This window comes from Delphinapterus leucas, chromosome 7 (assembly GCF_059928025.1).
Source record: "Delphinapterus leucas isolate spDelLeu-1000000601 "Yukka" chromosome 7, BTC_Dleu_Yukka2, whole genome shotgun sequence".
Taxonomy (NCBI): Eukaryota; Metazoa; Chordata; class Mammalia; order Artiodactyla; family Monodontidae; genus Delphinapterus; species Delphinapterus leucas.
Window position 1 is genome coordinate 1140361 of NC_143135.1, and position 26591 is coordinate 1166951.

General features: G+C 59.9%; 1 protein-coding gene across 1 annotated transcript; it reads right to left on the reverse strand.

Annotated features, from left to right (window-relative positions):
• Positions 1-981: 981 nt before the first annotated feature.
• On the reverse strand, positions 982-15901 carry DUSP8 (dual specificity phosphatase 8). The gene is made up of 7 exons (XM_022565357.2): positions 15544-15901; positions 9242-9587; positions 7659-7797; positions 3405-3571; positions 2713-2872; positions 2440-2563; positions 982-2191 (listed from the first exon to the last, which is right to left on the reverse strand). The coding sequence occupies exons 2-7, from the start codon at positions 9470-9472 to the stop codon at positions 1147-1149; spliced, it is 1866 nt and encodes a 621-aa protein (XP_022421065.1). The 5' UTR covers positions 9473-9587; positions 15544-15901; the 3' UTR covers positions 982-1146.
• Between the last annotated feature and the right edge of the window lie 10690 nt (positions 15902-26591).

Genomic DNA, 26591 nt, shown 5'->3' on the forward strand with positions numbered 1-26591 from the left:
CGAGGTCCCTATGGAGGTTGGGCAGACGTGGGGGACACCTCCTGCATCTGCTCACATCAGGGATATTTACGTGGAGGCGGCCCTCCCAAGCTAAGGCCCCCACCCCCGGAGGCATAAGGGTCTGCCAGGCGCTGACTGCCCCCTCCCTCTGCAAGGCAGCCACTCCTCCTGGAGGGACCTCCACCTGCAGAAAAAGCCCCTAAATCTATCTGGCCCCTCTGACCAGCCGAGCCAGCACTGGCGGCCCAGCCCCTCCAGCCTGCCACCCCCTGGGGCCAAGCTCCCCCTCCTGCTGGCTCTCCCACTGGCAGCTGGCGCTAGGGGGCACCCCCAAAGCAGAGGAGAGGGCAGCGGCCTCCCCTCGGGCAGGGGTGGGGGCATTCCACTTGCAGTCCCTGCCCTGTGGACCCACGTCATCTGACACTCGGGAGCCCCCTTCACCGCGCTCCTCCCCTCTTCCAGACCTCAGTCCTCTGAACACCCTGGGCCCCCAACACCTGCCAGGCAACGGGCCCGGGGGCATGGGCGGTGGGGGTGCCCTCTAGGGCACTGAGACGTGGCGCCTGGAGCTGGCCGGGGGGCTGGCGGTGCCTCCTCCGCTCCCGGGACACCTCCTCCCACCCATGGCTTTGGTGAAGTGCCCAGAAAGGAGCAGAGAAGGAAGAGGGAGGAGAGGAGGTCGTGGGGCGGGGGAGGGGCGGGGAGGGTCTGCGGCTCAGTTTGTGGCAAAGGTTTTTTCATCTTTTTTTCCCCTTATGTAAAAAGTGCACGAAAGCTCAGCAGCCTCTTTGCAACGGTCAGCAGTGTTTCCTGGGGGAGGGGGGAGGGGGGAACCCCAGGCCTGGCACCCCAGCTTGCAACTGAAGGTGGCCTCATATTGCTTAGAAACGTGGGCTTCAGTTTAAATACCAGACAGTAAAAATAGAGCTCCGAGGACCGCCCGCACTGTTGCCAAGTCATTGCCAGAATGAACAGCTTAAATAAATAAAAAATGGAAATATTTACTTCTCGATAAAAATCGCAGTAAAACCATTTACCTTTCATTGCATTATATATAATATGTATTTATAGCGGGCCCAGCCGAGGGAGGGCAGCGGAAGGGCTGGGGGCGCCGGGTCCCCGCGGAGGGGCCGCTCCCGGCCGCGGTCAGGACACCTCGATGACCTCCGCACTGCCCGAGAAGCTGGCCTGCTTGCCCAGGGCGGCCCGTTCCTCGCCGCGCGCGCGCCCCTCCACCATGCCCTCCTCAAACTCCATCTGGCAGCTGCGGCGCTTGAACTGTGTCTCCGGGGCCGGCTCATCGGGCCAGCCGGTCCTCGCGTCCCGGGCCTCGGGCCTCGCCGTCTCCCGCCGCCGCAGGTCGCCGCCTCCCGCGCCCGGCCCGCTGGCCCGGCCGAACGGTGCGAACCGCGCACCGCCCGCGCCCTGCGCGCCCTCGGGGCTGCAGCACCAGGGCCCGTCCGGGGACGGTGTGCCCGGGGAGTCGAGCGGTGGCGCCCAGCCGCCAGGGCCGGCCGGCTGGCTAGGGCCGGGCAGCCCGGGCGCCGACAGGGCCGAGAGGCCGAGCCGCGGAGTCTGCCGGGCGGCGTCACTGAAGTTCAGGCCGAGGCCGGGCGCCGGGGAGCCGGCTAGGGGCCGGGGCCGCCGGCGGAGCCTGGGGCGTGGCTCAGGCGGCGCGTCCGGGCTGTCGGGGCTGGGGGAGGGCAGGCTCAGCACGCCCCCCGATGGGCTGTCCAGTTTGCAGAGTTTGGAGGCCTCCCCGGGGTCGGGGGGCCCGGGGTCTTCGGGCTGCCGGCTCGGCGCGTAGGCCGACTTGATGTCCAGCGAGAAGGAGCGCTTGAGGCGGTTGGTGTCCTGGAGGCGGTCAGAGGAGAGGTGCAGGCCACGCAGGCCCTGCTGCAGCGCGCTGGTGGCGGGGGCGGGGGCGGGGGCGGGGGTCTCCGCACCCCCCACCTGTGCGCCCTCCCTGGTGGCGGCGGCCGCTGTGCTCCCGGTGGCAGCACTATCTGAGGTAGGTGGTGGCAGCGGCGGCAGCGGGGCGGCAGGGCCCGGGAGGGGCTCCGGGGTCCCAGGGTGGGACGCCCCGTCGCCCTGCAGGGCGGCCAGCAGCTTCAGGCTGCGTTCGTACTCCAGCAGCTGGCCCAGGAAATTGAAGTTGGGCGAAATGGACGGGCGACGGTCCTTCACGAACCTGGGGCGAGAGCCGCTCAGTGGGGGCGGGGCTCCCGCCAGGCCAGGCTGCCCACCTGACTCTCCCCTGCCCCCACTGCCCACTCCGGGGCACAGAGCTGATGTGCAGACCCAAGTGTGCCGGGGCTAGGCTCAGGCCCCCATCCGCAGCTGGGGCAGCCAAAGGTGGGTGCCCTTCACTGCTGGGCCCATCCAGCGGCTAGTGGTCGAGAGGGGAGGGACCAGGCCCAGGAGGGAAGGAGGGGCTACCTGTAGGCATCATCGGAGGACATGCCCATGGTCTTCATGATGTAAGCGATGGCGATGGTAGCAGAGCGGGAGATGCCGGCCAGACAGTGGACAATGACTTGGCAGCTGGACAGCTTGGCTTTATCTGAGGGCAGGGAGACCAGGTGAGGGCTGGGGCTGCAGTCCTTCCCTGACCCCAGGTTCAGGACCCCTGGGACACAGCACTTCTGCCCTCCTGGCCCCCTGCTTCCAGCCCTCCCCCGGGACTGGGCAGGAGGGTGCTGTCCACCTCACCGATGAACTCGATGGACTTGTCCAGCCAGGGCAGCAGCTTTTCACAGTAGTTGTCATTGATGGGAATGCGCAGGAAGCGGCTCTCACAGATGAAGTCAGGCTTGGGGCAGGAGTTGCTGGCGTTGAGGACGTAGCTTATTCCGTTTTGGGTCATCAGGTCCTGGGAGGGTGGGAGAACAGGTTGCAAGGGGGTGCAGCTGGGCAGGAGGCCCGAAAGCTGGGATGCTCTTGTGGTGGGAGCATGGCTTCTGGAGCCTTGGGCTCGGGAGCCGGCAGGCCCCATGCGGGGAGATGGGGAGAGTTGGGGAGGGGGTGGTGAGGAGGCTGGCGGGCCCTGAGAGCCCCACCTGTGGCCTGGCCTGCTGTAGGCTCCCAGGAATTTTACGGCTGGGCTGCCTGGGCGGTGGCTTTACCCTCTTCCCTCGTCACCATTTTTAAAACACGGGGTTCTTTCAGGGCTGGCCAGGGGCCCAGTGACATCAGCAGTTTGGCACGTGGGCTGCACTGCCAAAGGGGCAGGGAGTTGCCTCTCCACCCAGCCTGGCCAGGCCCTGCCCGAGCCCTGCTCTGGTCCTGCCAGGCCCCCTTGGGTCCTCCCGCGCCCCCAACCTGTGCTTCTCCCACACCTGTGTGCATCCGTCATTCCCCCAGACCAGCCTAGGAGCTGCTTCGGGCTCCGGCGGTGCACGCACCTTGTTCAGGACATCCTTCTGGGAGCCCAGGTAGAGGTGAGGCAGGATGCGGGTCAGGCCCACGCTGGGCACGGGCAGGCAGGGCTGGGAGAGGCTCATGGGCAGCAGGGCAGCAGGCTTGCCCTCACAGAGGCCGGGGAAGCAGGAGGAGAAGGTGGCAAAGCCCCCTGCAGGAGGAGAAGCGGAGAGACGTGCGTCACGGGGTGGGCCGGCTGGGGCAGGGGAGCCAGGCCACCCACCCACCACCGCGGCTCAGCCACACCCACCCGGACGCCCAGCCCAATCGGTGAGCCTCTGGCCTGAGCACCTGGTCTCCGTGCTGGTACTGGAAGGCCATTCTCATCGCAGCGGGGGCGTGGGCCGGCACACTTACATCCCCTGCCCCTGCGCTAATTCCTCCTCACACCAATCAGGGGCTGGCCTCGCTGAGGACGCCGCCGTGATGCCCATAAAAGTCAGGGCCCATGAAAATGATGGGCCCTGCACGCGCAGGGCCCACAGAGGGGCGGGCTCAGAGGCCACGGGGGTCTTCCTGCGGGGGTATCACCAGCCCCTTCACACTGTGGCCTGGGCCAGGCTGGGCCTTCCTGCCTCTCCCCCTGGGCTGATGCAATCCCTCCCTGCCTCCAATTGGCCGGGAGCCCCAGGCCAGGCTTGGATGCCAGGACCGGGAGGCAAGGGCTTCTGAGGGCCAGCCCGCCCCCCCACACTGGGCATGACATCACCCACTGGAGCTGGCACAGCCAGCAGGGGCATTTGCGCTCAGGTTACGGCTCCATTCCACCCAGCAGGGGACTACGGAGGAGCAGAGGCTGGGCTGAGAGCTGGGAACGCTGGGGACCGGCAGCGCGCAGGCCACGCGCTATACACGTGGCTGGCATGTGTCCTGCCGCCTTTCCCGCACGTGTGCGCTGGGCCAGATTGGTGGAGGGAGACCCTCCGCTGGCCAGAAAGGGCTGAGGGGGGCCCACGGGCACACGTGTGACTCTGCGAGTGACCGCGGGCCTCAGTGTCCTGGCCCTGTGCGCCCCAGGCATTGTTGTGAGGCTCAGGGAAGAGGACCAAGAAACCACTGGGCCAAGGCCTACCCCATCCCGCGGAGGAGGCCCAGGCAGGGGAGCCAGGCAGGTGCCCTGTGCTTTCCTGCCCTGCCCCACAGACACAGCTGGTACCAGAGACCTGGCTGATTCCGGAGGACAGAGATGCCTGGCGGCCTCAGCCTTCGCCCCGGTCCAGCTCGGTGCCCAACTAGAATGCCTGACGTGTGCACTCCCTGTGCCCCCAACAAAGGCTTGACCTTGGGGGGGGCCACAGAGGTGGGGGACCTCCAGGCTAGGGGTGTGGAGGTATAAGCCTTGGAGGGAAAGGGGTCCCTTCCTCAGAAACCTGCTGGCTGGACAGGGAGAGGCAGGTGACTGACAATGCCGTGGTTCTCAGGTCCCCAGGAGGGGAGGTGGGCTTAGCTGGGTGCCAGGGTGGGCCCCAACTCACAGTCCAGAGCCAGGGGCCCCTTGGATACTCCTGCTGGAGGACAGCGCCCGCTGGGGACGGGCAGGGTCTGCACCGTCTCTCCCAAGACTCCTCTGTCCCGGTTCCCCTACTCTCTGCTCGCTCAGCGTCGAACACAGACAAGTATGGAGGTGGGGGAATTCCATCAGGAGCCTCCCACCTAAAGAGAGTCTCAGGGCAGGTGCAGAGACCTGCCAACCTTTGCTGCAATTCCTGGAACCCCCAGGAACCCCCTCCAGGAAGAGCCAGGCAGCTTGGGGTGCCCCTACAAACCCCCTGTAGACACCAGGTCTGGTAGGGCCTGAGACTCCAGTCCTTCCGCGATTTCAGGGCCACCCCAGGTTCTGGGGATGGATGACAAGGGAGGGTGCCAGCAGCCCTGGACCCTCTGCAGGTCCCCCAGCCCGGACTCTCAGGGCCTCGCCGAGGGCTCTCCAGGGCACCTTCCTTCCGGAGGGACCCACCCCCAACCCCCTGCTCTCTCTGCCTTGCAGGTCAGGGGAAGCCACACGCAGCTCCCAGGCTTCACAATGAAACCCCGAACCCGCACAAAAGCGCACGTCCTGGGAGGACTCCCAGCCCCACCCGCCTCTCCCACCACGCGCTCCTGCTCGGGCCGGGGCGGCGCGCCCGGGAGCCCCCACCGCCCCGCCGCGGTCCCAGGCTGGGGCCGCACCCACCCTCCGCGCAGGGGCTGCTCCCTCCGCCGTCTCCGACCAGGGTCCGAGGGCGGCGCGCGCGGGCTGAGCCGCCTGCGGCGACATCACCAGCCCCCATTCCGCAGGGACGCGCACCGGGGCGCAGCCGGCTTGGGCAGGACCGCCCGCCGCTTAAAGGGCTAGGCTCCCTTTCCCATGCCCGCCCCCACCGGACGTCACCAGCGGAGCAGCTGTGGGGGGAGGGGCGCGGCAGCGGTCACGGCAGCCGGTTCTGGACCCCGGCACGGCCCGCCCCCACGGCCCTCTCCAGCAAACCTCGATGTCCTGGAGCTGCCTTCTCTCTGGCTGTGCCCCACCCACGGAGGGGGCCTGGTCCTCCCTTCTGGCTTCTGCAGTGCTGGTGATCCCCGAGAAGAGACTCACTTCCCCTTTGTGGGCGGGCAGCATCCCTCTAACCCCCTCAGCCTTGCCCTGCCGCTCTCACTGGTTCAGGTGGGCACCGTGGGCCAGGCCAGGAGGCCGTCCCCAAGTCCGGGTCCTGATTTGGTGTCACTGTGAGCCTTCCTCATATTGTGGGGGGTCATGGCTTCTCCCTGGCTTGGCCCTCAGAGAAATGGGAGTGATACTCTAACCCTGCAGGGTAAGGCAGTGCTTGCTAAGGCTGAGTGAGCCAGGTGGGGCACGGCCGGGTCCCAGGTGACCCCCCCTCAGCCGTCCAGGGAGACAGACCATGAGAGGCTCTGGGCTTTCCCTGGACAGCCCAGGGGTAAGGGAGGGCGCTGCTCCAGTACCCTCTTCTCAGACTCCCAGAAGGGCCTCTGGTTGTCACTTCTGGCTGAGGCACACGTGCGTCCACACACACACATACATACACAGGGGCTCCCATCTGGGCCCTGGGAGGGTTCCCGTTCTGCCCAGGACCCCTGTAAAACTGCCCCCCTGCTTGGTGAGCCCAGCGGCAGTGGCTAAATCAGAGGATCTGCATTTCTGTGGCTTCTGGTTCCCAGAGTTCACACACACACACACACAGCCAGATGCAGACACCCTCTGACCTCGCAGAGCCGGGCATGCAGAGCCCTCCGTCCCGGACACGACGCACGTGTAGGGGCAGCACGCGCTCGTGCAGCCCCTCCTCCGAGAGGTCTGCCCAGAGCTGCCTGGCTCCTGCAGCTGATGGAGCCCGCCTGCAGCCGCCCCTCTCCCCGCACATGAAGGCCAGCCTGGTGCCCACCGACCAGCACCCCCGTCTGTGCTCAGTAGATGCTCAGGGCAGGTGTGCTGAATGAACCGAAGCATCCCACCAGCTGTGTGGTGGTGGGGGTGACGCCAGTGTGCCCCCCCACCCTGCCTGCTATGGCCCTGGGCAACCAGAGGCCAGGGGCACCCAGGCAGGGAGGCCACATGCCCCTGGGACAGGCCCTGGGCCACCTGGGCAGGGGGTGGATTCTGCAGAAGTATGTTAGCCACTGCCTGCAGGAGGAAGGAGCGGGTAAGAACCACAGTGCAGCCTGCATGCGTGCGTGTGTGTATGGGGGGCTGGCCAGGCTGCTTCTGGGGAATGGGAAGCCCTGTGGGGACTTCCACTCGCCCACCAGACAGCAGTCATGATCAAGCAGGCTGTTGCGAGGCCACCTGTGCCAGCTGGAGTGTTCAGGGGACCCCCCCGTGTGGAACAAGTTCTGGCTCACTGCCATGTGTGCGTGTGTGTGTGTGTGTATGTGGCGGGGTGGGGGTGGTTTCCAAGGCAGACCGGGTCTTGGCCTAGATTCCTCCCCCATCTCCCCTGCCCCAGGCCTGTGTCGGGGGTTCCCTCCTGTCCCCCTCTTCACCTGCTGGTGGTGGGGATGGGCCTGTGCTGGAGGAGGCTCTGAAGTGTGGTGGCCCAGAAGAGGGGTCCCTGGAGCCCCTGAGAACTCCAGAGCTACGGAGGTTCATCCCCACCAGGCCCCCACTGCCCCAGCACACACTGGTCTCCGGGCTCAGAGAGGAGAGCAGAGGCAGAGCCAGAACATGACTCCTGAGACAGAGACCCCCCCCCGGCCCCCGCCAAGCTGCCGGCGGCAGGGAGAGAGGCCTCCAGACGCACCTGTGAGGATGGCCACGCTGTCGAAGCAGCCGTCCAGCTTGCTGAGCAGGATGGAGAGGAAGCTGTCTGCGGCCAGCACGCTGGCATCCCTTGTGCTCTGGTCATAGACCACCACGTCCTGCGGCTCCGTGGCCTCCACCTGGGGGCCAAGAGGGCAGAGGTCAGGGTGGCCGGGCACCTGCCAGCTGCCCCACACCCTGCTGCCCCTGGTCGGGCGATGGAAGGGAGGGGCTGCCGCTTGGGTGCCCCAAGGGGAGTGGGGGCAGGCACCCAGCCACAGTTCACACCTGGACAGGTGTAAATGCCCACAGCCACACGGGCAGACCCTCGGAGCGGGGAGGGCCAGGGGGACACGCATCCCCGACGCGGCCAAGCCCGGTGTGCGCACTCACACGAGTGAAGGTGACAGACACTGTGGGCCAGGCCCGCGTGGAGGAGACATGGGGAAGGCAGTGGGGCTCCCGGCAGGTGCACACAGGGGCCAGGTGGCAGGCGCACAGGGAGGACGGGGCTGCTGGCTCCCAGGGAGGCTGAGGGAAGTCAACTCTTCCTCAGGGACCCGGGAGGCACACTTCGGGGGTTCTTAAGTGGGGGGGGGCCTTTGGGTCTGGGCTCTCCTTTCCTCCCCAGCCAGTGATGGGGAAACTGAGGGCTGCAGCAAGACCCCTCCCCCCAGTGATCCAGGCAGCAGCAGCAGGAAGCGGGGGTTCCAGCTGCCCCCGCCCCTCGGATGCCACCGGGGCCCAGATGTGGAGCAGCTCCCGCTCAGATGGCAGCTGATGCCCCGCCCCCCAGGCACACTCAGCCCTTAAGCCAGCTGAGCTGCCAACCCTGGGCCAGATGATGTCACCGGCAGCCAATGGGAGAGCGCCCGGCCGGGAGTCCTCGCTAGGGGTTATTAATCACTGGATTCCCCTCACGGGAGCCATAGGGAGCCGGTTCTGCCCTTGGGGTGGGGGGACTCCCATCTGGGTCCTCTCACATCCCAGCTCTGCACGGGGTTAGGGTCTGAGACCAAGACCCCTCCCTCAGGCTCTGGGCTGCCTGGCGGGCCACCCCTCCCCCACTGGAGGTGCCACTGCCTTCCCAGGTCACGGCCCAGCAGTCCCGGTCCCTCCCTAGTGCGGACTCAACACTCCTTGGGAATAGAGACAGGATTGTTCTCTGCAGGTGACCTGAGACGTTCTTGGGGGCCACAGAGAGAATTCCGGGTCCTCAAGACTCCGGAGGGGAAAGAACGGGGGGCTGGGGACATGAGCTCTCTGCGTGAGACCCTCGGCCACCAGGCCCGTCCTCTTCCAAGTCCGCACAGCCATCAGAGTGCGGGCCGAGTGGGGACCTAGACGGGGTCCGTGGCTCTGGGAGGGAAGGAAGGGGGGACGGGTGTTGAACCTGTCAGCGGAGGGCCTCCCTGGGGGCAGGGGCCTTCTCGTAGCCCTAAGAGGGAGCGGGGAAGTGCTCTATGACGGCTCAGATTCCAACCCTTAGGAGCCCAGTCTAGGTTCGAAGGCAGAGGAAGGGGAGCGGCCCCAGCCCAGGCGCCCGGAGGACCCTGGAGGGGATAGGCGGGCGCGAGGAGGTACCTGGCTGCGACAGGCGGGCTGCACCAGCTCCGCGATGGTCACCTTGCCCTGCTGCAGTCGCCGCTTCACCAGCTTGGAGCAGCAGATGTTGACGGAGCTGAGCACGTGCCAGCTGTTGTACTCCACGAAGGAGCGGCTGTCAATGACCAGTGGGCCCCCGGGCCCGCCCCGCAGCAGGCTGGCCAGCTTCTTGGCGTCCATCACCTTCCGAGGGAGCCGGTCCCCGGCCATGGCGCGGCAGGGGGCAGGGGGCAGGGGGCAGGGGGTGAGCCCGGCAGTGAGCGGGGGCCGCTCCCACTGCCCGGGTGTGGCCTAGGGCTCCGAGTGCCTGGGCATGGCGCCAGACCTGTAAGGACAGGCAGACTGTGAGAGGCGCTGCAGGCCCCGGGGTGGGGGTGGGGGGGCATCGGCAGGGCCGGCCTCAGAGGGGCTGGCGGTGGAAACGGATCCAGGGGCACCGGAGCGTTTGGGCCTGACGTATGCCCGTGGGGCCCTCCCTCCCTCTGGCTCCTCTGTGCGGGTTGAGCTCCCTGACCCCTCTGGTCTCGACTCGGGAGTCTGCGACCCATGGAAGGGTGCTCGGGAGTGGCCCGTCCACTGCTGCACCCTCCCGTTCACGGCACCAGCCTCTCAGCAGGACACGGCAAGGCAAGTGGGGGCTCACGGAGGGAAGGGCCTCGGGGCTCAGGCTGGGCTGGAAAGGCAGGACGAGGCCTGAGGGTCCCTCTCCTGGGCCCTTGGGTCCACGGACCCTCACTCATTCCAGAACACCTCATTCTGCCCCTGCATCTCCTGTCATCCCACCCCTGGGATGCAGACCTCTCCCCAATCCGGCCTCCACATCTTCCCAATTCCCCGCACCCAGGGCAAGGCAGGGTCCGGAACATGCCCCCACCCTCCCCCACTGCCAAGCCCTCCCGTCTGTCCCTGGCACACCCTCCGTGTCTCCAGCCCCCGCAGCCCAATCGCTGCATAAGCTGATAATCCAGATGGGTGGTGGGGGGGAAGGGCTGCCTCCACAAGGTGATGGAGGCAGAGGCCAGGGCGGGGCGCTGGAGGGGGTTCAGGAGTGGAGTTCTGCAGGCCAAGGTTTAGGCATGCCATGGGCCAGCGTCCTCCTCCTGCAGGGGTGACAGTGCAGCGGGACACCCCAGGCACAGCAATGGCCGGGGGTCTAGGGGGCCCCTTTTGGGGACCAGTAGGTCCAAGGATGGGGTGTGTGGGGGGCACCCGAGGACAAAGGTCAGTGTGGGTGACCCGCATGTAGGACCCCCTGCTCAGGGGTGCCCAGAGGGAGCAGGAGGTGGGTGGGCACACGGGGGCTCCAGAGCCTGGGCGGAAGGCCCCTCCCACAATTTGTGCCAAGCCTCTGCCACCCCCGTCCTACCTGCCAGACCCATCTTCCCTGTCACCTGCCAGGCCTGGCCTTTCTCTAGGCACCCCCAAGCCTCAGAGCGCCCCCCGGAGGCATGCAGCATCAGGACGATGAGTTTGCTTTAAAACTGTGGAAACTGAGGCTCAGGGAAGGGGTGGGATCAACCCGATTAATGAGACTGGACAGAACCCGGGGCGTCCACGGCTGCCATTCACTCAGGGTCTTCCCTCCGCCACATCCCCAGCCAGCTTGGGGGTGGGGGAGGCTGGGAGACAGATGCTCCCTCCAGGGACCACAGAGAGGGAACCCCCTCGGCAAGCCCCCAGCCTGTAGCTGCAGAGAGCGTTGGGGTGCGGCACCTGAGGACACTCGTCACCTTTCAAACAGCAATGATGACACTGGGGACAGCTGCCACCATCTCTGGACCACCCCCTTGGGCGAGCTCCTAGGCTGGGGAGGGGATGGCGGAGGTCACAGAGGTGCAAGGCAGGTGGGGACCGGGCCCGTGTGGTGTGGGCAGCCCCAGGCTGGGCCACCGGAGCTGCTGACAAGGGGGTTGCCAGGATGGCCCTGGACAGTGCTGGGGCCTTGGGGTCCCGTTCACAGACACCCCACTCCTCAGGCGCTCCAGCTCAACTGCGGGGCAAGGCCTGGGGGTGCAGCTGGGGCTGCTGCCCTCCTGAAGGCCACGCCAAGCAAGTTCAACAGCCACAGGGCCTGCCTACTAAGGGGGTCCCTGCCTGTGTGCCAAGGGGTCCCCAATTCGATTCCTGTCTGAGCTGTTCTGAGACGCTTTTCCTGAGTTCTAACCTGAATCTTGTCAAGGCTGTGGCAGGCCGTGGCCACCAGGTCCCCTTTTACACACTGCTCCTGCAGGCCTGGGCAGAGCTTCCCACCCTTTGATGTGGACCACAGCCCAGTTCAGAGGCCCAGGACCCTGACAGGGATGCAGTGGGCTGGGGACACCGTGGGCCAGAGGGTCCTATCCTCATGGGTTAGGTGGGGGTGCGCTACCTCCCACTGAAAACAACAGAAGCCAAATGGAACTTTGGTGCGGGGACAAGGGAGGGTGAGGGAGGGGAGAGGCCTTCGCTCTCCCCGTGGCCAGCCTGTGCGCCTCCCGCCCTCTAGTCCTTAAATGACTGGAGTGACGTGGAGAGTTGCCCACTCCACAGATGGGAAAGGAGGCTAGAGGAGGGGCAGGGAGGTGAGGTTGGAGACCCAGGGAGGAGAGTGGGGGCAGGGCTGGAGGGGTGGGCAGCTTGATCCCAGGCCCGGTACCTGGTCCCTGCCCGGCCGCCGCCTCCCAAGGAACCCTCCGGCTCAGCCCTATTAACCAGTGTAGTATTGTTATTTGCAGCCGAGGGGGACTCATTAGCAAGTTGGCACCTCCGTCGTCTCCATGGCAACAGCAGAGGTGCCAGGCAACCGCTGCTCCTGCGGCAGCAGCATGGAGCAGCTCGCTCTGCAGAGCCAGGTCCCCTCCTCGTTCGCTGGCTCCCACCCCCGCTCCACCCAGCAGGTGCCCAGTAGCTGGGCCTGGACCACCCCCAGCCAGGCCAGCCCCTCTCCATCCTGCTCCACTGGGTCCTAACCTTCCTCACCTTCCAGCAGCCACGTGCACAGGCTCCCTCCCTCCCACCCCTGGGAGGCCTTCTCTGAAAGACCAAGGTCTGGCCAGAGCACCCCTCCTTTGAGAGACCTACACCGAGCTGGCCTCCTGGGTGGGCACTCGCACCCACAGGGCCTCCTTGGACATGGAGCTCCTGCGGTGTAGACCCTTCACCTCCTGAGGTGCAACACACGGATCAGGGCCTGGAGCTGGGCAGCAGGGTGGGAGGGGTGGAGATGCTCAGGGCAGCCGTGAGCAGAGCAGTGGGGCTAGAATAGGCCAGGTGGGCACAGAGGCAACAGACATGGTAGGGGCTTGGGCCTCCCCGCTTTTAAGACCCACCCCAGGCTCAGCCGAGACCGCTTCCCTGGAGAGAGAGTACCCAGAGCCTGGGTCAGGTGTGAGGGAGGCACAGCCCCACACATCCCTATCAGAGGGCCCAGGGCCAAGGAGACAGCAGTTCCTAGTCCAACAGCAGAAGGAGGCCCCTCCCCCTCCCTGCCTTGGCTGGGCATGGCCTAGGAGGCCACAGGCAGTACCCGGGCTCCCTGAGGCCAGGTACATAGACACAGCGCTGCCTGGCCCCTGTGCTGCATGCAGGCTGGACACGCCCCTCGGCACACTGGCTGAGCTCAGGGCCTGGTACTTACCCCATTCCCCGAGTCCCGCCCAGCTCTGTGTGCAATTACTCCCATGACAGCGCGTGTGCACATTCATGTGGTCACTGGACGCGTGCGTTCTCACATTCTGTATGCTGAATGCCCCAAGATCCCAGGGTGCCTGAACCCCAGGTGCAGCTAGAGCATCTCCTCACACGGGCTCCCACATCCTCCACGCGGCGCATCCGTGTCCCTGAGCACATGCATGACCAGGAAACTCCCAATCAAGGGCATCTTCACCAGAGTACTTCGCGCTCAGCGTCTAGGGATCCATGACCCCCAGAGACGGGCGAACAGACCGCAGCTGTCACTCACAGTGCGTCTCCAGCCCTTGCGGAGCCTGGTCACAGAGGCGGGCCTCAGGAAGAGCGACAGTGGACGGACCCGAGATGCTGGGTGTCAGCTCACCCTGACCCAGGGGAAGGTTTGGAGGCAGAAACTGCTACACTCAGAAGGCCAGGAGAGAGACTGGTAGGGGGTGACCTCCCAGCGGCAGGGGGCCCACGTGCACAGACCAGGTCAGCTCGCTTGACCCTTTATGTTACCAGATGTTCTCGCCCCCGCTCTCTGCTCCCCCTCAGCTCTCTGGGGTGAGTGGCACAGGACCCAAGCTGGCCTTCATCTGTCCCGGTTGGGCTTGGCAAGGCCAAGCAGAGCCAGCCTGTCCTGGGGAGGCTATGGACTTGGGTGACAGTGGGGAGGAGGCCCTACCCGCTCAGTTCCCCGGGGATTGGGGCTGAACTGGGATAGGAGGGCTTGGCATGGCATGTGGGTCCTTGGAAAGGCAGGCTCGGGACCCTACGAATCTAGGTTTCCTCTGTTCCTGCCTGGCTTGTTTTAGCCCCACTGATCTGTAAAACTTCTGCTGGTCACCATTCCCCCCCACACCCCCCGCCATGTTAAATACCTGCGCCAGCATCTACCCGTCATTGTCCCGAGGGGTTCAGGCAGAGGCGGCCTCAGCCTATACAGCCCCGATGGTCAGAGTCTGACCCACATCACTCTTGCTGTGGGTTTGGCCCCTTCCTATCCTTTCCCTATGAGCTGCACATCTAGGACATGTGCAGACACTCTCTGGCTTCCTCCACCTCCAGCCCATGGTCCCCTGAGCTCTCTGCCTGGTTGAAGCTTCTGGGCCCCAAGGTCAGTCTCAGCCTGAGAAGAGAGGTGATGCTGGGAAGGGTCCTGGAGCAGAAGGTGACTTTAGGCATCTTTCTGCATCTTTGTGCATGGAACCTGCTTTTCCCAGAGGCAGCCTCTGGGGCCCAGGAGCCTTCCCAAGGGCTGTGGGCAGCAGGGGACCAGAACCTGCCCAGCAACTCTTCTGGGGCCCTAGGCTGACTACAGCAGGAGGTGTTCCAGTCAGACTTCAAGATGAACTCCCAGCTCCTGGTCACATGATCTGGCCATCTTTGGCAGGTGCTTATCAACCATCTGAGGAGCGAACACATGGGACATCTGTCCTCCTTGAGCAGGACGGGGCGCTGGATGCTACACTCATTCCCGGGGCTGCCCTGGGAGCAAGAAGGTCTCAGGGAGATGATGGGGAGTGCACAGACCCTCAGACCTCCGCAGACCCCCAGGAGCAGGGGCACAGGGCAGGAAGAACACCGCTCCCCTGGCCTCCAGCATCCCCCCCGCAAGCTGCACAAGAAAACTGCAGATGCCACACTAGATCCTGTCACCTCTCTCCTGCATCCTATGGAACCGCCTACCCCCGCCCCCTCATTACTGCGGAGCCCAGGCCCCAGCGCTCCACTTTGCAGAAGCCAGTGCATTTTTGCAGCAGGAAATTAGAAGGCAAATTCTCCCAGAAGGGATGACCTGGTGGGGGCTGGGCCCACTGTTGCCCCCTCCCTCCCCTCCAGGCCAGACTATTACATACCCCCCACCCCAAGGTGGGCGCATAGGCTGAACGAGAATGGTTGCACTCAGCCTGGCAGTGCCAGCCCCTCCCCCAGCACCCGCCGCGTCTGCAGCAGGCTGGCGGATGGCCTTTATTCCGCAGAGGCCAGCTGAGCACCCCGAGGTGGGGGAGCCCATGGTAGCTTGGCCAGACCGGGGAGATGGATCTTTAGTCCTTCCCCGCCGGACGCGGAACGAGCTCTGTCCTGAGGCTCCCACCGGCCAAAGACCCTCTGCTCCTATGGCCCAGGCCTCCGCATCTTCCAGCCCGGCCCGGGAAAGGACGATCTTCTCCAATTCTGGCCCCAGCAGGGGGCCGTCCGGGGGCGTTTGGGGCTTGCGCAGAGGCTCGTACAGATCCACGCTGGATCGAAATGGTCCTCCTCGTCCTTAATTCATGCCCCTCCCCCACCAGAAAAAGAAGGAATTGCGCGGAGAAAGGTGGCGAAGCGGTGGCCGGGTGTGGGCCGGGCCGGGGTCCACTGGGCGCCGCGGTAGGCGGGGGAAGGACTTATCGGCCCGGTCAGCGGTGTCCCCGCAAGCCGGGTTGGGGGCCAGCGCCCCGCGGGCCGGCGCCGCTCACCTCCAGGCGGTCTCCTCCACCCGGGTGCCCGCCCGGCGCAGCCCCCCGAGCGCTCCCTACGCGGCGCCCCCCCGGCCGGGCAGGGCGCTCCGGCCGCGCGCCGGTTAACCCCCACCCCGCCGGCGCCCCGTGCGTCCCCGCGCCCCCCCGCCCGGCGCCCCCGCTCACCTCGTTCACGCTCGCCTCCGGGCCGCCCCGGGGACCCGCGCCGCGCTCAGAGCGCCCGCTCGGCCGCGCAGCCCATGGGCCCGGCGGGGGCCCGCGCAGCCGGGGCAGGGGCCGGGGGAGCGCGCGGGCCGCGTCGCCGCCGCCGCCGTCGCCGCCGCCGCGGGGAGCGCTCGCACGGGCCCGGGCGCGCGCACTGCGGGCGGGCACGCGCGCTCGCGGCGCGCATCCCACCCCGCGGCTCGGCGGGCGCGGCGGGTGAGGCTCCGGCTCGGGCTCGGGCTCCGGCGTCCGGCGGGGGGGCCGCGGAGCCGGCTCGGCCGCCGCGCTCAGATGCGAGTGACAGGCCCGGGGCGGAGGGCGGGGCCGCCGGAGGGGATGAGGTCATGCCGAGCGAAAAAAGCCCCTGACGTCACCTGCAGCCAATCAGCGTGCACGGCTCGGGGGCAGGTGACGTCAGCCGGAGCCCGGGCTTCGGGTGCAGATTAAAGGCGGCGGCGGCAGGGGGCGGGGGGCCAGGCTCACCGCCGCCGCCCTGCGCCCTCTGCCCTCACCCCTCACCCCGGCACCGGCTCTTAAAGGGGCCGCGCGGTGTCCGACCGGGACCCCACCTCCTGGAAGACCTCTCAGTCCCAGCCCTCGGCCCCACCCGGAGACCCTAAGACTCGTCGCACACACACCCACGGTGGGTCCAGTTGTCCGGGTTCCGAGCACGAGGGTCCTCTCCCCGCCGGCCTGGCCGGAGCTGGCGCCCCCTCCTCTCCCCGCAGCCTTTGTTCGTGCGGGGCCTGCCGCGGGGAGAGCCTTGCTTAGCCCGGGGCCCGGCACGAGCGCGCACTGCGAGCCCGGCCCTGCGCGGCGCTTTACCTGCGGCATCCGCGCTTCCCCTCTCCACGACCCCTGGAGGTGGGAACCTGGGTCTGCATCTTACTTGGGAGGAAATGAGAAGCTCAGAGGCGAGAAAGTTTGCCTCAGGTCACATGTCTCATGAACTGTGGTGTGCGTGGGGGGCGGTCCCCAGTGCAGCGCTGTTCCCCCAGCCCCACCGATGACCTCCAGACTTTGTCGCTTACGGTGAAAAGTGGCCCCTAAGCAGCGCTCTAGGGGACCCGCCCTGACAGTGTGACCCCCACCGCTCCGTAAAGGCAGTTGAGGGTCCGCCCCTAGCCGACCGCGGTTGGAACACAACCACTGGGCGCTTGGACGCTGGTTGTCCAGAGCGGGAACAAACATAGGTAATTACACCTTGGGCAAGTGTCGAGCGGAAACACCCTGGAGCCGGTGGGCGTCCGGGAGGTCACCCCAAGATGGGACATGCAAGCAGTGACTGGAGGCCAAGTAAGCGCCCTGGTGCAGCAGGGACCGCCCCAGGCTGGAAAGGCCTTTTCTCTCCGCCGCGTGCCAGAGCAGCTGAGGGGGAGGGGGTGAGGCGGAAGGGGACATGCTATCATGCATCTACGATGGGCCAAATGTGTACTGAGCTCCTGTGTCGGACACTGGGGGCTTAGCTCTGGGAAAGGGGAAAAGACCCCTGCCCAGGGAGCCAAGGAGCCCTGGGAGTCTTTGAAGGTAATTATTTTTGGGGGGAGATGTGACCAGACGGCCTAAGCATTCCTAAAACTCCTCCCCCAGGGCTACCAGGTGGAGAGCGAGGGCAGTTCCTCCTCCAGCCTGGAACCCCCAGCCATGGCAGGTCCCCGGGGGGGCCACCCTAGGGCTCCGAGAGAGGCTTTGGCCCCCGGGGAGTGCAGCCCCTTCCCATGGAGGGAGGGATCTGAGAGGCTGTTTGAATGAAGGTTCACAAAAAACGTTGCAGGGGACTGCTTCCTGCACCGTCCTGGGACAGGTGGGCACTCAGGACCCCAGAGCTCTGAGTGGGACTGGGAGAGGGCAGCAGGAGGGGCATGGGTAGGGCTCTGGAGGGCCTCTCAGCTTTCCCATGCTCAGTTCTCCGGATCTCTGGCCTCAGAGCTTTGCACACAGTAGGTGCTTAGTAAGTGCTTAGGGCCCCTCCCTTGCAAGCCTGAGGAGTGCCCAGGTAACTTTGAGTATATGGGGTGTGTGTGTGTGTGGGGGGAAAGAGTGTGTTCCTGGCTCAGAGCCAGCACGTAGGAATAACAAACATCCGTGGGGGGTGGAGGGGGGGTGGGGCTGCAGCTGGGATCAGGTCCTTCCTCTTTCCCTGCCCCAGGTGGGCCCCAAAGGAGGAAGGTCCTGCCTAGGGGAGAAGCCCTGGCTGGAGGTGGAACCTGAGCTCAGGGAGATGCCCAGCCCCCATGCATGGCCAGGTCAGGTCCGCGATGGAGTGTGGGGTGTGGCAGTGGCCTTGCTACCTTTGGGCTCACTCCATGTCTAAAAAGTGGAGGAGGCTGGGTCCTGGGAGGGGGTAGGAGGATTCAGGCTCAGCACCCCAGCTGGCCTGGTGGCCTGAGCCGGTAACTGAGGCCCGTGGGGAAGCATGGACAGACCCCCAAAGGCCCTGGGACCCGCAGGAGTGGGAGGATAGAGGAGCTGTTGCCTGGGGTGGGAGGATGCCCAGCTCGGCTTGCTCCCGGGGCCAGGCCCAGGGTGAGCACAGTGGAGAGGAGAAGGGAGGGCTGTCCAGGTGGGCTGCTCTTTTCCCGGCCCAGATGTGGTTAGCACCTGCATGTGGCCCCAGGGGCAGCTTCTGGCTCTAGGCCTGAGCAGGCAGCAGTAAACTGAGGGAAGGGGATGGTGTCCTAGTGCCCCTTCTGGGGGGTGGCGGTGGCCTGCAGCTTCCCCCTCCTGTGCTTGGCCAGGGGAGTGTGTTTGGGCCAGGATTATTTTATTTCATTTCATTTCAGTTTTTTGGCTTCACCTCGCGTCTTGCGGGATCTTAGTTCCGCCGACCAGGGATTGAACCCTCACCCTCGGCAGTGAAAGCGCGGAGTCGTAACCACTGGACCCCCAGGGAATTCCCAGGCCAGGATTATTTTATAATCCTAAGGGTCATTTCTCGTGCAAAACGATGGGGCAGTGGTACCCACTCTGGAGAGGACAGTGACTTCCAAGGCCACCAGCTCTGGCCCTGGGTTCTCTGCAGCCCGGGGCTAGACTCTATCCCTTCCCCCTTCGACACTCCACCCTACTCCGCCCAGGCGGAGGGCCAGCGGTCTAGGCGCCTTGCCTGGGCGGTGGTCCCTGCCGCTCACGCCCCCAGACCCGCCCAGGTCAGCGCGGGGAGCCAGCATCTCCGCGGGGCGCGGCTGTGGAGGGGCAGGAACGCCTCGCGGGGGTTACGTCTCCCCAGCGGGGCCCAGCCTCCGGCTGGGGCAGCCGCGCCAGGCGGGTCAAAGTCCAAGCCGGGCAGGTGATCGCGGCCGCCGCCTCAGGGTCCCCAGGGTGGAGCAGGGCCCTGCACGGGGCCGGGGAGGAGCCGCGGCCGCGAGGGCTCAGGTCCGGCCAGGCCTGCCCTGCGCGCTCGCAGCCCGCAGCCCCCGAGGGACCCGTGCCCCCAGCCGGCAGGTGCGAGCGCGGTCATCCGCGCGGTCCGTGCGCGCCCCCTGCCGGCCGCCTGCGTCCGCCTCGCCGCGGGACCGCGCCCTCCCGGGCATTTCTTAAAGTTTCTTTCCGGGCAAAGGAAAAGCGGGGCTCCTTTTTTCCTGCTGACTCCCAACTCAGTGTTTCAACAAATAAGTATACCTGTATCCGTGGCGTAACAAGTTATAGAAAGTTCCCTCGCGACCCTTCCCAGCCCGTTCTCCCCTGCCCTCCTGAAGATCCCCATCAGTTAATGTTGCCTGTTCTTGAACTTCATAGACACGGAGACAGGAGGTGTGTATTCTTTCGTGTCTGGCTTTTTTCACTCAGGGCAATACTTTTGAGGCTCATCCACGTTCCCGTGTCCCACAACCTGATTGTAAATGTCTGTGGTATTGTATTTTGTGGGTGTGCGGTGATACTTGAACCAATTCTCCATTTTTATGCGTTAGATTCTTTCCATACCTTGGCTATTAAAAGCAGTGCAGTGAAGCAGCATCCTTCTATATGCTTTTTTTTTTTTTTTTTTGCCACTCCTCAGGGCCTGCAGGATCTCAGTTCCCTGACCAGGGATCCAACCAGTGACCCTGCAGCGGAAGCGAGGAGTCTTAACCACTGGACCACCGGGGAAGTCCTCCTTCTTATGCTTTTACTAACACATTTCAGATTATTTTCTTTCCTAGTATCTTATGACATTTTTAGAATGTACAAGTAAATACAGAGAATGATATAACAAACACCTATAACTCCGAGACCCAAACATGTCAGCATTTTCCCATTTTGCTTCAGGTTAGAAAGCAACAGTGCAGACCCCCGCGGGCTCCCTGGACCTCTCCTGCCCCTCTGTCCAGAGATGGCCTCCACTCGTGATGGCAAGTGTCTTCCTGGCTCTGTCTTTATCATTTTGCTGCATGTTTAAGTCCCATGCACACCACATGGTATTATCTTGCACGCTTTAAGATATTTACATATAAGAATCATAGTAACTGTTCTCTTTCAGTTTGCTTTTTTTCACGTTGCAGTCTGTTCATCTTTGTTGACGCAGTTGAGGCTCGTCCATCCATTGTAGCTGTTGTGCAGGTTTCCGTTGATGAATAGATTCCCTCTGTCGACGTTTGGCTTGTTTTCCTACATGAAGCAGTGCTGCGAGGAACAGTCTAGTAGATATCTCCTAGCGCCACCTAACTCGTAACTCATAGTCATCCCGGAGCAGCTGTGTCAGCCTCACCTGTGAGCCTGTTGAAACGCAGACTCTCAGAGCCCACCCCAAGCCTGCTGAGCCAGAATCTGTGTTTTAACAACCCTGGGAGATTCATAGGCACATTCGATTTTTTAAAAAATTTATTTATTTATTTTTGGCTGCGTTAGGTCTTTGTTGCTGCGCGCAGGCTTGCTTTAGTTGTGGCAAGCGGGGGCAGCTCTTCGTTGCGATGCATGGGCTTCTCATTGCGGTGGCTTCTCTTGTTGCGGAGCACAGGCTATAGGCGCGCAGCCTCAGTAGTTGTGGCAGGCAGGCTCAGTAGTTGTGGCTCGTGGGCTCTAGGCACGCGGGCTCAGTAGTTGTGGCTCGTGGGCTCTAGAGCGCAGGCTCCGTAGTTGTGGCGCACGGGCTTAGTTGCTCCACAGCATGTGGGATCTTCCAGGACCAGGGCTTGAACCTGTGCCCCCTGCATTGGCAGGCAGATTCTTAACCACTGCGCCACCAGGGAAGCCCCCACATTTGACTTTTTGCTTTTCTTTTTTGCACCATTTTAGTTAATGGTTACAATCATTGTGCCATAAAATTGACTTTTTTGTTGACATTTTATTGTGGTAAAATATACGTAACGTAAAACTTACCATCTTGACCATGTCTAAGTGCACAATTTGATGGCATGAAGCACGTTCACATTGTTGTGCAACCATCACCACCATCGTCCCCAGAACTTGTTCATCCTCCCAAACCGACACTCTGTCCCGATTAAACCCTCACTTCCCTGCCCTCCCCCAACCCCTGCCCCCCACCCCCGGCCTACTTTCTGTCTCTATGGATTTGAGTCCTCTAGGGACCTCATGTAAGTGGGATTATACGGATTTGTCCTTTAAAAAACTATTTATTTTTAAAGTGAACTATAGTTGATTTACAATATTGTGTTAGTTTCAGGTGTACAGCAAAGGGATTCGGTTATATATATGTGTATATATATATATTTATATATATATAATTCTTCAGATTATTTTCCATTATAGGTTATTACAAGGTATTGAATGTAGTCCCCTGTGCTATACCACAGATTTGTCCTTTTATGACTGGCTTATTTCCCTTAACATAATGTTTTCAAGATTACCCTGTGGTAACATGTGTCAGAATTTCATTCCTTATTTTTTTAATTTAATCTAATTAATTAATTAATTTTTATTTTTGGCTCTGTTGGGTCTTAGCTGTGGCTCACGGGATCTTCGTTACAGCATTGCGGGATCTTTTGTTGCGGTGTGTGGGCTTCTCTCTAGTTGTGGTGTGTGGGCTCCAGGGTGCATGGGCTCTGTACTTTGCGGCACGCGGGCTCTCTAGTTGTGGCACGTGGGCTTAGTTGTTCCGCAGCATGTGGGATCTTAGTTCCAGACCAGGGATCGAACCCGAGTCCCCTGCATTGGATGGCGGATTCTTTACCACTGGACCACCAGGGATGTCCCTCTTTCCTTCTTATAACTGACTAATATTCCATTGTATGGATGGACCACATTGTGTATCCATTCATCCGTCGATGGACACTTGGGTTGTTTCTACCTTTTGGCTACTGTGCATAGTGCTTCTATCGACATGGGTGTGTAAGTATTTATTTGAGATCCTGCTTTGAATTATTTGGGGGATATACCCAGAAGTGGGATTGCTGGATCATATGACAATTTTGTGTTTAACTTTTGAGGAACCAATAAATTGTTTTTCACAGCAGGTGCACCGTTTTGCTTTATTTAATGTTATTTTTGGCTACGTTAGATCTTAGTTGTGGCTTGCGGGATCTTCGTTGCAGCATGCAGGATCTTTCATTGTGGCATGTGGGCTTCTCTCTAGTTGTGGCACGCAGGCTCCAGGGTGTGTGGTCTCTATAGTTTGTGGCACGTGGGCTCTCTAGTTGAGGCATGTGGGCTCAGTGTTGTGGTGCGAGGGCTTAGTTGCCCCGTGGCATGTGGGATCTTAGCTCCCTGGACCAGGAATCGAAACTCCATCTCCCGCATTGTAAAGCAGATTCTTTACCACTGGACCACCAGGGAAGGCCCGGTGCACCATTTTATATTCCCAACAGCAGTTCATGAGGGTTCCAATTTCTCAACATCCTCGACAAAATTGACTCGAATTTTAACACGTGTAGTTCTGTGACTTTTAACACATGTGTAGGTTCATGTACCATCATCATAGTCAGGATACAGACCAGTTCTCCTAAGACTCTCCCTTGTGCTCACAAGGATCCTGATAACCACAGTGGGCCCACCTTGATAACCCAGGACAATCTCCTCATATCAAGGTTCTGAACTAAGTCATATCTGCAAAGTTTCTTTTGCCATGTAAGGTAATATATTCACTGGCTCTGAGGAGTAGAATGTGAACATCTTTGGGTGTCCATCGTTCTGTCTCCCACAGTTGGCATGATATCTTCCTTAAGTATCTGGAAGTATTCATTGTTGAAGACGTTGGTCTTCCGCTTTCTTCATGGGAAGATTTTCAGTTACAGATTCATTTTCTTTAACAGATACAGGACTATTCACACTTTCTATCTCTTCTCATGTCAGTTGTGATAAAACTGTGTTTTTCAAGGAATTTGCCTATTTCATCTAAATTTTGAAATTATTCATGTAAATTTGTTCTCATACCTAGTTATTATGTTTTTATCGGGTGTAGGATATGTAGTGACGTCACCTTTTTATGTCTGTTATTTGTAATTTATCTTTTTCTCTATTTTTTTGATCAGTATTGCTGGTGGTGTGTAAATTTTGTTTTTTGTTGTTGTTGGTTTTTTTGTTTGTTTGTTTTTGTTTTGTTTTGGCTGTGCCCCATGGCTTGTGGGATCTTAGTTCCCTGAGAAGGGATTGCACCCAGGCCCTCAGCAGTGAAAGCATGGAGTCCTAATCACTGGACCGCCAGGGAATTCCCTGTAAATTTTGTTCGTCTTTATGAAGAGCAAACATTTGACTATGTTAAGTTTCTCTATTTTACATCTGATTTAAATTTCATTGATTTATGCTCCTACTTTTACTATTTCTTTTCTTCTACTTTATTTCACATTCAGTCTGCTTTTCTTTTTCCAGCTTCTTGAGATGGAAATTTATTTGATTTTCACCTACTCTTCTTTTCTAAAACATGTGTTTTGAGCTATAGATCTTTCCTTAAGCACTGCTTAAGCACTGCTGTCCAAAATATCTTCTAATTTCCACTGTGATTTCTTATGCTTATGGGTTATTTTGAAGTCTGTGATTTAATTTTCAAACATTTGGGGATTGAAAAAAGATATCTTTCTCCTATTGAGTACATGTTTGATCCCTCTCTGTCAAAGAACATACTCTGTAACATTTCAGTAGATGTCAATTAGGTCAAATTGGCTAATCACATTGTTCAGATCGCCTATATCCTTACTGATTTGTTTTATCTCCTTGTTGTATCTGAGATATAAAAATTAAAATTTTTAATTTTACTGAGATATAAAAATTAAAATTCTCAATCCTATTTGTGGATTTGTATATTTCTTCTTTTAGTTTCGTCAGCATTTGCTTCATATATTTTGAAGCTGTTATTTGGTTCATAGACATTTAGGGTTGTTTTCTTTTTGGCCTCATTGACTCCTTCAGCATCATGAAATGCTCTTTGTTATCTCTGGTGATAGTTTTATCTTAAGGTCTACCTTGTTTGGTATTAATATAGCTACATTAGTTTTCTATAAAATTAGTGTTTACATGGTATATGCTTTTCCCACCTTTTCACCTTCTACCTTTCTGGGTCCCAATATGTAAAGTGTGCCTTTTGTAAATAGCATGTAGTTGAGTTTACTTTTACTTTTCCTATCTGACATTTGACGTTTCTTTGAGTGTTTAGATTATTTGTGTTTTTGCTGTAATTGCTGATATTGTTGGGCTTAAGTTGCTGTTTTTTAAAAATTTTATTTATTTTTGGCTGTGTTGGGTCTTTGTTGCTGTGAGTGGGCTTCCCCTAGATGCGGCGAGCAGGGGCTACTCTTCACTGCGGTGTGCAAGCTTCTCATTGTGGTGGCCTCTCTTGTTGCGGAGCACGGGCTCTAGGTATGCAGGCTTCAGTAGTTGTGGCACATGGGCTTAGTTGCCCCGCGGCATGTGGGATCTTCCCGGACAAGGGCTCGAACCAGTGTCCCCTGCACTGGCAGGCACATTCTTAACCACTGCGCCATCAGGGAAGCCCTAAATTGCTGTTTTTATTTCTTATTTCTTTCATTTCTTCTCTGTTCCTTTATTCCTTCTTTCTTGCCTTCTTTTGGATTCATTTTTTTTTTTTTTTTTTTGTGGTACGCGGGCCTCTCACTGTTGTGGCCTCTCCCGTTGCGGAGCACAGGTTCCGGACACGCAGGCTCAGCGGCCATGGCTCACGGGCCCAGCCGCTCCGTGGCACGTGGGACCTTCCCGGACCGGGGCACGAACCCGTGTCCCCTGCATCGGCAGGCGGACTCTCAACCACTGCGCCACCAGGGAAGCCCATAACCCGAGTTTTGATACATACTATTTTCATTATTAGTCAGTTCTAACTATTTTTTAATTTCTCTTTTGATTTTCTTTTTGGCCCATGCATTATCTAGAAATGGTCGAAATGTTCCTAATGACCAGGGTTTTGTGGCTGATGCCACAGACTGATTTCTGCTGTATACGTGAGGCGGCCAGGGCACAGGGTCCCGGCCATCTGGTCTTTGTGGGGACGCCCTCGGCGGGCACGTGGGAATGTTTCCTAAAAGGCCCAAACGTGTTGAAGAATCCACTGTGTTCTCCAGGCTCAATAAATCCTTTACATCAACCTACGGTGCTGTAAATATTCTGCATCCTTAGCTAACTCTTTGCTTGCTTGATTATCAATGACTAAAAAAGTGTGTTGAAAGCCTCCCACTTGATTCTGGAGTTTTAAATTTCTTCTTGTGATGCTTCCGGTTTCCCCCCAGTAGAACTGGAGGCCCCGTTAGCAGGTACCCACGGAGGTAGAGTTGTGCTGATTGTGGCAGGTGTGCCTTCTCCCATCCAGTTTCTTTCCACCTTTCTGTGTGCTTACGTTTTAAGCGTGTCTCTTCTGACTAGTGTAAAGCTACTTGGAAAGCTCCCGTATTCAGGGGCTTGTGTCCTTTAACCCATGAACCGAATCCATGTGGATTGGTGTGATTTCTGACATATTTACATTTGTTCCTACATTCTTTGCACTTAACTGTCCTATTTTTATGCTTTCTTTCACTTCTCCTTGTGTGTATGGGGTTTTAAAGATTTTTTTTTTTTTTGCGTTGATTGATTTAGAAGTTGTTTACCGTATTCCCTGTGTTACTGACAACCCTATTCATTTCATACCTACTTGGTTTTTAAAGATTTTTTTTTTTGATGTGGACCATTTAAAAAGTCTGTATTGAATTTGTTACGATATTGCTTCTGTTTTATGTTTTGGTTTTGGGGGGCTCGAGGCCCGTGGGATCTAAGCTCCCCGACCAGGGCTCGAACCCATACCCCCTGCACTGGAAGGCGGAGTCCTAACCACTGGATGGCCAGGGAGGCCCCTCCCTACGTATTTTTAAACAACACATTGTCTAAATGCGATTGGCCTTCTACCAGCCTCCAAGAGCAGTGCAGGAACTCAGGAAACTTCGCCCCTGCTCCCTTTCCCGTCCTGCGTGGGGGTGCGTCCAGTGTCTGAGCGCCATCTGTTTTCCTGTTGCCTCTGGGCTCATTTTTGTTTATTTTTACAGTCAGTGTTTGATTAAACTCACCGGCGTGTTTGCCAGTAGCTCTGTTCCCCATTCTTTCCTGCACCTGAGTCCTTCCTCCTTCCCGAAGCCCATCCTCGGCAAGCTCCCTCACTGAGCATCTCTTAGCAGACTCCATTTTCCATGAGAGTGGCTGGATTTTCCCCTTCACTCTTGGTACTGTTTTCACTGGGGACAAGCTTCCAGGTTGGCTGTTATTTTTCTCAGTGCTTTAAAGAGGCCAACCTACTGTTTCTGCTGCTGTTGCTGGGGTCCATCTGGTGGCCCCTCCTCTCTAGGCACCTGCCATTCTGTGTTCGCTTTTGCTAAGAGCTTTGCTGAGGGTTTGATTGTTTAACCTGCTTTATGTGCAGTGTGCTTCACGAATCTGAGGATTCTTGCTTTTCACCATTTTGGGAGATTCTCTTTGGAAATGGCCTCCCTTGGACTCTCTAATCTCTAATTGGACAAATATCAAACCTGCTGTTCTGTTCCCACGTGACTTAAAAAAAAAACCCAGCTTTACGGACATAAAATTCACATATCATACAGTTCATCTGTTTAAAACACACAATTCAGGGAATTCCCTGGTGGCCTAGTGGTTACGATTCTGTGCTT